Genomic DNA, 12,912 nt, shown 5'->3' on the forward strand with positions numbered 1-12,912 from the left:
CTGGGGTGACGGGGGTTAGGGTTCTGGGGTGACGGGGGTTAGGGTTCTGGGGTGACGGGGGTTAGGGTTCTAGGGTGAAGGGGGTTAGGGTTCTGGGGTGACGGGGGTTAGGGTTCTGGGGTGACGGGGGTTAGGGTTCTGGGGTGACGGGGGTTAGGGTTCTGGGATGACGGGGGTTAGGGTTCTGGGGTGACGGGGGTTAGGGTTCTGGGGTGACGGGGGTTAGGGTTCTGGGGTGACGGGGGTTAGGGTTCTGGGGTGACGGGGGTTAGGGTTCTGGGGTGACGGGGGTTAGGGTTCTGGGGTGACGGGGGTTAGGGTTCTGGGGTGACGGGGGTTAGGGTTCTGGGGTGACGGGGGTTAGGGTTCTGGCTGGGTTTCAGCCTGCTCTGAGGTCATGTTGTAGGTGACCTCTGACCTGACGAGGTGTAGAACCCTGAGAACAAAGGACATAATATTTCTATTGTCAGAGCAGAACACATTTTACATGAGCTCATCTACTTACAACTATTTTCTATTTGTATTTTATTTCTTATCCTTTTTGTTTGTTTTGATACTTGCCTAAAAAGCATGTGGCTCAGAATATTTGGGAGGGTTATGGTTATGGAGGGGCAGGGGTTGTGATTGAGCTGGTTAGATTTGTGTCTTTGGAATTTTTCATACAGATCACCCTAATATAACAAGTGTTATTTGAAGGGGCGGGTAATGTTATGTAATTTTATGTAAGTGGATTAAAAAATATAATTTATTGATGTTTCTGCTTGGTTTAATCAGAAGCTTGATGTGTGTCTGTGTGATGAAATGAAGAGCAGAGTGTTTACACACAATACCGCATACTGACCAAATAAAAACATGTTTTTAGAAATGTGCCATTATTGAAAGTATCTCAATTACATAAGCATTCAGACTCAGGATAACTCAAAGCAAACCGAGCTTTGACTTGTCTTGGTTATGTCTCTATTAGCTTGGCACAATTGGATTTGGGTAGTTTCTTACTGTCAGATTGGATGGGTCAGTGAGCTGCAATCTTCAGATGTTTGATGGGGTTCAAGTCTGTGCTTTGGCAGGGCTCTTAAGGACATTCACAGACTTGTCCCCAAGCCACTCCAGCAAAGACAGTGACAACTTCATGAAGCTGGTTGAGAGAATGTGAAGAGTATACAAAGCTGTCAATAAGACAAATGGTAGCTACTTGGAAGAATCCACAATATGAAAAAAAAAGGAAATCTGTTTAACAATTTCTGGGTTGCTACATGGTTCTGTATGTGTTATTTTATAGTTTTTATGTCTTCACTATTATTCAACAATGTGGAAAATACTAAAACAAAAGCAATACCCTTGAATGAGCATGTTTGTCCAAACCTTTGACTGGTACTGTATGTACGAAGACCTTTACTAATTGCATAACGTAAACAGAATGGCTGCTTGGTCATAATAAACTTAATGTTTATTATGACCAATAAACATTAATGTGGGTGTTGTCTGGTGCATAAATGCATATAAATTAGACACTAATAACTATCATGTTCATTGATGTAAATGTCCAAATCTTGGTAACACCACAACGGCTAAATAATATCTGTTGATCTGGGTCACTCGGTGTGATTACATTTGGCACACATGCTCAGTGTTATGGTTCTAGCTAATCTATATACTATGGACATATTCATCCACATGGGGACAGTGTAGGACAGGTAAAACATCCATGTGGCATTTGGTACATCTGTGGACATAGTGTCTCAATAAGGCAAGTGGTAGATTAATGCTAAACCACATGTGGCATTATAATTGTGTTATGTCAGATTCCCGTGCACTACACTGGTTTTATTATGTTCGGTAAATGATTTTTGTCCTTGTGACATTTTGAATAAGCAGGCCCTGATAGAATCCTGTAGGAATTCTGGAAAGTGCTCTACATTTTTGATAAGATAGAAACGGCTGGGTGTCTCCTTGGGAACCAGTTACCATGGAGAAGAAAGACTGCTAATTATATGTAGGAATGAAGGCGAAAGAGGATGAGAAGTCACATAGGAGGCATGGAGAGAGAAGCAGAGTAGTCTGTCATAATACAGGTGGCATGTGACAGTGACACTAAGACAAATCCTTCAGGATTATGTATGATGCTTTTTGAACCCTATAGGATTCTTATTTGAGTTTTCATGTTCACTTTCTTCTTATATCTTTACTGGTACAAGTCCTACTGGATTCTTTACACAGACTGACACGAAATCCACGAGACTTCCCTTATATGATTGAAGATCGCATTTCACCGATGTTCCCCCTCCAATCTGAAAGAGGTTGAGAGGATCTGGAAGAAAGGCGGATACTATAGTTAAAATAACTATATACAGTAACTATGAGTAGTTATTACTATACACAGTACAAGGCTGAGTGCTGAGCCCCCTCATGTACTCCCTCTTCAATGCAAAGACCAAGGAGCTCATTGTGTATTACAGGAAGTCTAAAGGTTGCAGACACACCCCAGTTCAGATTGATGGTACTGAGGTGGAGTGTGTCCAGCTTCAAATTCCTGGCTGTCCACATCTCCAAGGACTTCTCCTGGACCCTCAATACCTCAACCCTGGTCAAAATGGCACAGCAGCACCTGCACTTTTTGAAGAGGCTGAAGAAGGACAGTCTTCCCAGATCCTTGTAAACTTTTACTGTTGCACAATCGAGAGCATTCTGATGAATTTTGCCATAGTGCGGTTTGACCGATGTTCCATGACTGGTGAAAACCGCCCAGCACATCACTGGTGCCCAGCTCCCAGCCATCGTAGACTTCCAGCGCAAGTAGTGTCTGCACAGGGCGCGCAGCATAATTAGAGACCTTTTACATCCATGTCACAAACTGTTTGCCCTCCTCCCATCAGGCAGGGGAAACTGGTCTCTTCGTTCCCGCACCAGCAGGCTCAGGAACAGGTTCTTTCCATCTACTGTAACCCTGCTGATCTCATCACTAACCACACCCACCCACACTAACCACACCCACCCACCCACTGCTTAATACCGCCTCTCAGGGACCTTGATGTACTACTGGATTCTGACACAGCCTTGCAAAGTCTGATACGTTTTCAGTTGTTACGTGTACATGTCTACTTTGGGAACCTCATTGCTGCTTTCCCTGCATTTCAGTCGCACACCTTACACATCCAACTCACTCGATTGCACTGTCAGAATTGTCATTTGTACTTGCATTTGGCTCAACGCACAACTATTCCTTTCCCACTTTTACAAACATATACTTAATACTTTAAGGACATTTTCTGCCCTCCCCTATTTGTTTCAATTGCGCATTCAGAATTGCCATTTGCACTGTATTTGCCTTCATTGCACATATATACACTCACCTAAAGGATTATTAGGAACACCATACTAATACTGTGTTTGACCCCCTTTCGCATTCAGAACTGCCTTAATTCTACGTGGCATTGATTCAACAAGGTGCTGAAAGCATTCTTTAGAAATGTTGGCCCATATTGATAGGATAGCATCTTGCAGTTGATGGAGATTTGTGGGATGCACATCCAGGGCACGAAGCTCCCGTTCCACCACATCCCAAAGATGCTCTATTGGGTTGAGATCTGGTGACTGTGGGGGCCATTTCAGTGCAGTGAACTCATGAACTCATGTTATGTCATGTTCAAGAAACCAATTTGAAATGATTCGAGCTTTGTGACATGGTGCATTATCCTGCTGGAAGTAGCCATCAGAGGATGGGTACATGGTGGTCATAAAGGGATGGACATGGTCAGAAACAATGCTCAGGTAGGCCGTGGCATTTAAACGATGCCCAATTGGCACTAAGGGGCCTAAAGTGTGCCAAGAAAACACCCCCGACACCATTACACCACCACCACCAGCCTGCACAGTGGTAACAAGGCATGATGGATCCATGTTCTCATTCTGTTTACGCCAAATTCTGACTCTACCATCTGAATGTCTCAACAGAAATTGAGACTCATCAGACCAGGCAACATTCTTCCAGTCTTCAACTGTCCAATTTTGGTGAGCTCATGCAAATTGTAGCCTCTTTTCCTATTTGTAGTGGAGATGAGTGGTACCCGGTGGGGTCTTCTGCTGTTGTAGCCCATCCGCCTCAAGGTTGTGCGTGTTGTGGCTTCACAAATGCTTTGCTGCATACCTAGGTTGTAATGAGTGGTTATTTCAGTCAAAGTTGCTCTTCTACCAGCTTGAATCAGTTGGCCCATACTCCTCTGACCTCTAGCATCAACAAGGCATTTTTGCCCACAGGACTGCCGCATACTGGATGTTTTTCCCTTTCACACCATTCTTTGTAAACCCTAGAAATGGGTGTGCGTGAAAATCCCAGTAACTGAGCAGATTGTGAAATACTCAGACCGGCCCGTCTGGCACCAACAACCATGCCACGCTCAAAATTGCTTAAATCACCTTTCTTTCCCATTCTGACATTCAGTTTGGAGTTCAGGAGATTGTCTTGACCAGGACCACACCCCTAAATGCATTGAAGCAACTACCATGTGATTGGTTGATTAGATAATTGCATTAATGAGAAATTGAACAGGTGTTCCTAATAATCCTTTAGGTGAGTGTACATTGCATTTGTATTATACACTATACCTAATACTTGTAAATGTTCTGCCCTCCTCTATTTACACTTCGGGTTAGATGCAAACTGCATTTCCTGTACTTGTACTTTTCAGTGACAATAAAGTTAAATCTAATCTAATAAATGTCTTTCCTCTTCCTCACTGATAACTGATATCAGTTTTACTAGTCTAGTTGTAATACTTGCTAATACCAATGAATCCTCACAACCTCTGCAATGTAGGTTGAAGAAATTACTTGAATAACGTAACATAGACGTAACTGGACAAACGTGTGCATTCCCTAGACAAACACACATTCACTTACTACTGCAGGTCATTCTGGGTAAGAATACAGTATGTGCTATCACTTAAATATTTTCGTTAATTTAGACTGGCTCTCACTGGAAGCCTATCTGATTTACTGTGATAATACTGTCCTCTGCTGACACAGTTGGGATACAACATGGCACCCAGTCATATGAAACATTCCCATTAAAGTTTTTGTGTTTCATGATAGGTTACTCAGATCTCATTTACAGTTGACCCATACAAGTTCACCCATGCTTAGATTGACAGTCTGGTCATCGGTTAACTACTTCACTGGACCAACAGCATTTAAACATTGGGTTGAAAATGCAACATATGTAGAGCTATATTCAGTCTGGATCGAGGACCAATTAAATGTATCGGTAAGATTCCTGAGACTGAGCTCCATTCACATTAAACTGGGCATATGATGATGGACCAATCAGATATCTAACTTTAGGTCTCTTCATTCCAACTGTTCCTGAGCAGGCTCAGGAACAGTTTCTTCCCAGCTAATGTAACCCTGCTGAACTCTGTACCCAACACTAACCACACCCACCCACCACATAGTACCGCCTCTCAGGGACCTTGTTCCACTACTGTCTTGTACTACTGGACTCTGACACTACTTTGTGATGTCTGATAAGGATGTTTTCAGTTGCTACATGTATACATCTACCTCGGGAATCTCACTGCTGCTATCCCTGCACTTGAGTTGCACATGCTACCTTCAATTAGCATTCTTGCACATTTAGAATTGCAATTTCTACTTGCATTTGCCGTCATTGCATATCTGTACATCCCACGCCTAACATCCATTATACTTAATACTTGTACTATTTGCATTTCTGGTTAGATGCTATCTGCAATCTGTTGTACTGTACTTGTACTGTTCAATGACAATATAGTTGAATGTAATCTAATTTCAGTAACAATAAATGATTATTGATTCATACCTTAATCACAGTTAAAGAATATAATTAAATCAATTTATAGTGATGGATAGGTTTAATGCCAGCACGGGACCTTCATTCTTGGCTGGTTTTGTTGTCATGGTTGGTTCTTCTGCCCTGGCTATCTGGCTATCTCCTGATCCTGATCTTTTGACTGTCACTTTGGACTAACTATGGTGAGACAGAGCTGACAGATGATCAGGAGTCATACAGGTTGACAATATATAAATCAGATGATCAGGAGTCATGCAGGTTGACAATATATAAATCAGATGATCAGGAGTCATACAGGTTGACAATACATAAATCAGCTGATCAGGAGTCATACAGGTTGACAATATATAAATCAGCTGATCAGGAGTCATACAGGTTGACAATACATAAATCAGCTGATTAGGAGTCATACAGGTTGACAATACATGAATCAGCTGATCAGGAGTCATACAGGTTGACAATATATAAATCAGCTGATCAGGAGTCATACAGTCATGTTTTTATGTAGTAGTGATGGTAGTATATGTACAGCCATGTTTTATGTTGTAGTGATGGAAGTGTAGGTACAGTCATGTTTTATGTAGTAGTGATGGTAGTGTAGGTACAGTCATGTTTTATGTAGTAGTGATGGAAGTGTAGGTACAGTCATGTTTTATGTAGTAGTGATGGAAGTGTAGGTACAGTCATATTTTATGTAGTAGTGATGGAAGTGTAGGTACAGTCATATTTTATGTAGTAGTGATGGAAGTATATGTACAGTCATATTTTATGTAGTAGTGATGGTAGTGTAGGTACAGTCATGTTTTATGTAGTAGTGATGGAAGTGTAGGTACAGTCATGTTTTATGTAGTAGTGATGGAAGTATATGTACAGTCATATTTTATGTAGTAGTGATGGTAGTGTAGGTACAGTCATGTTTTATGTAGTAGTGATGGAAGTGTAGGTACAGTCATGTTTTATGTTGTAGTGATGGAAGTGTAGGTACAGTCATATTTTATGTAGTAGTGATGGTAGTGTAGGTACAGTCATGTTTTATGTAGTAGTGATGGTAGTGTAGGTACAGTCATGTTTTATGTTGTAGTGATGGAAGTGTAGGTACAGTCATATTTTATGTAGTAGTGATGGAAGTATATGTACAGTCATATTTTATGTAGTAGTGATGGTAGTGTAGGTACAGTCATATTTTATGTAGTAGTGATGGTAGTGTAGGTACAGTCATGTTTTATGTTGTAGTGATGGAAGTGTAGGTACAGTCATATTTTATGTAGTAGTGATGGTAGTGTAGGTACAGTCATATTTTATGTAGTAGTGATGGTAGTGTAGGTACAGTCATGTTTTATGTAGTAGTGATGGTAGTGTAGGTACAGTCCTGTTTTATGTAGTAGTGATGGAAGTATATGTACAGTCATGTTTTATGTAGTAGTGATGGAAGTATATGTACAGTCATGTTGTATGTAGTAGTGATGGAAGTATATGTACAGTCATGTTTTATGTATTAGTGATGGTAGTGTAGGTACAGTCATGTTTTATGTAGTAGTGATGGAAGTGTAGGTACAGTCATATTTTATGTAGTAGTGATGGAAGTATATGTACAGTCATGTTTTATGTAGTAGTGATGGTAGTGTAGGTACAGTCATGTTTTATGTAGTAGTGATGGAAGTGTAGGTACAGTCATGTTTTATGTAGTAGTGATGGAAGTATATGTACAGTCATGTTTTATGTAGTAGTGATGGTAGTGTAGGTACAGTCATATTTTATGTAGTAGTGATGGTAGTGTAGGTACAGTCATGTTTTATGTAGTAGTGATGGAAGTATATGTACAGTCATGTTTTATGTATTAGGGATGGAAGTGGATGAAGGGCTGAGGATGACCATTGGGGACTGAACTCTCTGAAGTGTATGGCGGGTTATAACTTCTGTGTCTGGCCTATGGCATGTTATAACTATTGTGTCAGATCTATCACAGGTTATAACTACAGTGTCTGATCCAGGACAGGTTATAAGTACTGTGTCTGAACTAAATCTGGTTATAACTACTGTGTTTGACCTATGGCAGGTTTTTACTATTGTGTCTGGTCTATGGTAGGTTATAATTACTGTGTCTGACCTATGACAGGTTATAACTACTGTCTCTGACCTATAGCAGGTTAAACCAACTATGCCTGATGTAGGGCAAGTTATAGCAATTGTTTCTGATCTACGTCAGTGTTCTTGTTAGTTCTGAGATCATCAGCATCCAATTTTTCAAGGAGACTTCGTTTTTGAATGCTGTGCCCACTGGGTTGTCGTCCTGGATGATGTTTTCCATGTTATATGGTGACAGATTCTTTGTTTTTTCTTTTCGGACGGGTCATCATCCTCTTCAACCTGGATTCTGAACAGTCACATGGTTCTATGGTAAATCTTTTTAAACTAAGATTTCCGACTTGAAACTTCAAGATTCCTAAAGCACTAACTCCGAAATCACGTTAACGCGGCTTTCCGTCGTGCATTTCTACACCACAATATGACGTATGCAAGGGTATAAATAGGACCACATTTCATCCTGGTCCTTCCCCTAAACCCCACTGTTAGTGCTGTGTAAGTGTCCCAGAGCTTGCGCAGCACACAATCCTATAAAAGAAAAACAAAAAATACAAAAAAATTATATAAAAACCTTCAAAAAAGCAAAAAAAGCCCTTTCTTTTTGTAACGAAATCAGTGGAGTTGATATTCAAACTGAAGAGTGGAACGAGAAGATTTTTGGAACCAACGTTTCTCTGGTTACCATTTGCAACGGGAAAAGCAAGCAAGGACAAGTTGATATTATGCTCTATTTGGTCAATTAGCAAGATAGATAGATAGCTAAACATTTGAAGTAGTATACGTAACGAACAGGTTGTATTTTCTAGTTCTACATTTTATCCTAATTAGTACTTGTCAAGCTTGCTAAAGTTTGCTAGCCAGTTGGTGATTCGTTCCCGAACTAGCGTAAGCGTAACCAGGTCCATTAGATAGATTCTGATCGCACAATTTCCTATAAAAGGTATACTTATCGAAATTAGTTACAAATATGAACCCCAGTGCTCCAAGTTACCCCATGGCATCCCTGTACGTCGGTGATCTTCATCAAGATGTGACCGAAGCCATGTTATACGAGAAATTCAGCCCCGCCGGTGCCATACTTTCAATTCGGGTCTGCAGGGATATGATCACCAGACGGTCCCTCGGATACGCCTATGTCAACTTCCAACAGCCAGTTGATGGTAAGTATCAAGTTGTCATTTTAATCTTTCTTTATTTTAAAGGTTGTCAAAGCCTGTAAATTTGAAACAGCTAGTCTGTTTCTTTTCCACGTGACAGTGCAGTGAGGCAGACATATTGTACACGCCCATCGCCAGCATCAGCGCTTGGCTAGTCTAGCTAGTCATAAGAATGTAGCTTGCTAACGTTACATACGCATACTGTTGCTTGGCCAGACGGATTGATCAATAAAGTTTGATACCCAGTGAATCCGTCACTAAAGACGTAATCATAATGGAGATTAATGGCTAGAAGTCTATAGACTGGGGAACAGTTATATTTCCCTGTCTGTTTTGGGTGGGGCATTTAGCTTTTACATAGAACAGTTTAGGGTTAGGGTTTAGGGTTAGGGTTAGTCTATTGATTGGGGAACAGTTATATTTCCCTGTCTGTTTTGGGTGGGGCATTTAGCTTTTACATAAAACGTGGACTTATTTGCCTAATATGTTGGACACTACAGTTAATTGGTCAGAGTTAATCTAAAGCATGGGGTGGGATTTTGAAAAATTGAACAGTTTGATGGTTTAACTGTTGTATCCTAGAATTTTTTAGGAATACTATCTCAGAATGTCTAAATATCCCTCTCAGCTGAGCGGGCTCTAGACACCATGAACTTTGACGTGATCAAAGGCAGACCTGTACGTATCATGTGGTCTCAGCGTGACCCCTCCCTGAGGAAGAGTGGTGTGGGCAACATCTTCATCAAGAACCTGGACAAATCTATTGACAACAAGGCCCTATATGACACCTTCTCTGCTTTTGGTAACATCCTGTCCTGCAAGGTAACAACCCCTACACCCTGCGCCCCAGGAATGGTGTGCTGTGGTGTAGCCAAGTGGTTAGACATGAATAGTATCTAACCTGAACACATCCACGCCCGCTTTCCCAGATTGTGATTTGGTTGGTCAAACAACATACACATTTACACAACATTGCTGGTTGCTGTGCTTCCAGACATTGTATTGTTTGTTTTTGAATACTCAGTGGTGAACCTTTAATTAAAAATATTACCAATCACTTATGTGCTATATTGAGGAAAAGTAAGAGATTTGGGGAGTTTTAACATGTTAGATTTAATTTTTCACTTTAACTATTGCATCCCTGAGGGTTGTTTTGGTCATAGTTAAATTTTTTAGATGTATTTGTCCATCTAGTTGTGGGCATAAACCATATTCTGTACTGGTCAGACACCCAAATAAATCCTTCCCTACAATACATTAAACTACACAACCTCACATCTCATGTCATTGATGTCTATGATGGCACATCAATGTAAAAACACTTCTATTTCCACTAATGTTTCTGAAGTCATTTCTAAATCTAGGCACGGCTAGTCTTGCGTGGCCACACTTCCAAAATCCACAGATCCTGGTTTTCAAAATCTTATACAGTGTTGGCGCAACATTATAGGGCTACACTGTATAATTTGTATTTCAGTATGTTAGGCCATGCAAACTGTGTAGATGACATGGCTGCACCATTTCGTCAATGAGCGGAACAACGGCTGAAGTAGCTAGTCTGTTTTCTTCAAACGCACTAGTGATGTTTGCTGAAAAATTATTAATTGAAGCACCACGAAACCCCAACATCACATTACATTCAAAGTGGGCGTATATTTTTCAAGAAAGAATAAAATGTCTTGGTTTCAACATTTGATATGTTGGCTTTGTACTATTTTCATTTAAATATAGCTGTAAATGATTTGCACATCATTGCGTTCTGTTTTTGCATTTTACTCAGCGTCCCAATGTTTTTGGAAACAGGGCTGTATCTCAAGCTCTCTGAATAGGATGTTTGAGAATGTAAATTGCTAAAATCTCAGGCAAACACATTTATCTCCCAAAAAAAAAACTTTAATACCAACTTTAATACTTGCAGCAGAATGTGTTTAGCCCATGCAATCTCTGTAATTGGTGCTTAATTCAAATTTATTTCTGAGCAGTCTACCTTCTGCTTGTCCATTTAAAAAAAACAAGAAAAAAAACAGACATAAGCAAGGTTGACATCACACTTTGCAAACAACTCTCTTCATCCCCAGTTCACGTATCAGCCAGATTCAATGCTTCATTGTACTAACCTTGTGTTATTACCCAAATGTGCCACTATTTTCTGACTTGTTTGGATTCAAGTGTAGACAATGGCTTACTGCTTCTTTTTGATTGAAGACCGTGAGCAAGAGTCCTACAATAAAGTCCATGTATGCTACTCTGTTTTGTTTAAGGTGGTTTGTGATGAGAATGGGTCAAAGGGCTACGGCTTTGTGCATTTTGAGACCCAGGAGGCAGCAGAAAGAGCCATTGAGAAAATGAATGGCATGCTGCTGAATGACAGAAAGGTGTAAGTGTGAACTTTAACCTTTCCTCTTGTAGGTTAAAAACTGTTTAAATTCTAATGCAGTGTTGCATCTCGGACTGTGAACTTGGTTTCTTGTTTGGAATTTGAAATTGAATGCAGCAATGACACTTCTACTTGTAAGGGCAAATTTTTAGGGCAGACAACATTTAGTCAATGAGAATCATTGTTTGGTGATTAGGCTCTTGGTAGAAAGTGATGTTTGTACTCAAGCTGTTTTAATTATGTATTTTCTTTCAAGTCGCCGGTCTGATTTGGGGTTTAACAGTGGACTCAGTGTATGTGTTACAGTATTTCACTGTAGGCCAGTGGTTGTCGGATGTGGAGACACTGGATGTGTTACAGTATTTCACTGTAAGCCAGCGGTTGTTCGGTGTGGAGATAGTGGATGTGTTACAGTATTTCATCTTGATCTTTTGTCTTGATCTCTGGTTCCCTTTTTCTCAGGTTTGTGGGACGATTTAAATCACGCAAAGAACGTGAGGCTGAGCTTGGAGCTCGGGCCAAAGAGTTCACCAATGTTTACATCAAGAATTTTGGTGAAGATATGGATGATGAGAAGCTAAGAGAGGTCTTCAGCAAGTATGCTGAGTACGGTATGAGATTTTACCTATGCACACAAAGAAAGTGTTGGTATGATTGTAGATTTGTAGCTGGTCATGGAGTACTTTATCCAATCACATTCAGGCAGTGCCATGAGTATCCGTGTCATGACTGACGACAGCGGAAAATCCAGAGGCTTTGGCTTTGTGAGCTTCGAGAGACATGAAGATGCCCAGAAAGTGAGCAGAGACTTACTGTGCTTTGAAATGGTTGCTTGGTTGGTGGGGGTTTGGTAGATAGGCCTAATCTAGGACAGGAAGGCCAGTGGTTCCATTGTAACAAAGGATCTGTTCCAGGCTGTGGATGAGATGAATGGGAAGGAGCTGAATGGGAAGCTGATATATGTGGGCCGTGCCCAGAAGAAAGTGGAGCGTCAGACCGAGCTAAAAAGGAAGTTTGAGCAAATGAAACAGGACCGCATGACTCGCTACCAGGTCAGAGAATCTGTTTTTCTGGTATTGTTAATATTTCCTCAGTGATCTGTGCTGGCAAAAATCTCTGCCACGCTGGAAATATATTTAATGGCCTTCACATCCCTTTGGTCTGGGGAATATACATTGTTCTACAGAAAATAGTATTATGTTAAAGGTTCTAGTTTTTTTAAAACATATTTTCTCTTCCAGGGTGTCAATCTCTATGTAAAGAATCTTGATGATGGAATTGATGACGAGCGTCTGCGTAAAGAGTTCTCCCCATTCGGCACCATCACCAGCGCCAAGGTACACAGCAACCCTGGCGGGTGACCCGTCTTTCAGAGCTAACTGCTTTGTTCTGCTCAGCTGGTTACTAAGCCCAAGTTGTCCTTCCATTAGGTGATGATGGAGGGCGGACGCAGCAAGGGCTTTGGCTTC

General features: G+C 40.8%; 1 protein-coding gene across 3 annotated transcripts in view; it reads left to right on the top strand.

Annotated features, from left to right (window-relative positions):
* Positions 1–8,367: 8,367 nt before the first annotated feature.
* pabpc1b (poly A binding protein, cytoplasmic 1 b) overlaps positions 8,368–12,912 on the top strand; it is an 11,098-nt gene continuing 6,553 nt past the window's right edge. For all 3 annotated transcript variants that reach the window (XR_004576279.1, XM_013135454.4, XM_034294816.1), the window contains exons 1-8: positions 8,368–9,069; positions 9,695–9,888; positions 11,328–11,443; positions 11,906–12,054; positions 12,146–12,240; positions 12,358–12,495; positions 12,685–12,780; positions 12,874–12,912. The exon at positions 12,874–12,912 is cut by the window's right edge and continues 234 nt beyond it. Coding sequence is in view for 2 of the 3 variants with exons in the window: in XM_013135454.4 (XP_012990908.1) it covers positions 8,877–9,069; positions 9,695–9,888; positions 11,328–11,443; positions 11,906–12,054; positions 12,146–12,240; positions 12,358–12,495; positions 12,685–12,780; positions 12,874–12,912 (1,020 nt within the window). In the remaining variant the exon portion in view is untranslated. The remainder of the gene's footprint in view (positions 9,070–9,694; positions 9,889–11,327; positions 11,444–11,905; positions 12,055–12,145; positions 12,241–12,357; positions 12,496–12,684; positions 12,781–12,873) is intronic.

This window comes from Esox lucius, chromosome 10 (assembly GCF_011004845.1).
Source record: "Esox lucius isolate fEsoLuc1 chromosome 10, fEsoLuc1.pri, whole genome shotgun sequence".
Taxonomy (NCBI): domain Eukaryota; kingdom Metazoa; phylum Chordata; class Actinopteri; order Esociformes; family Esocidae; genus Esox; species Esox lucius.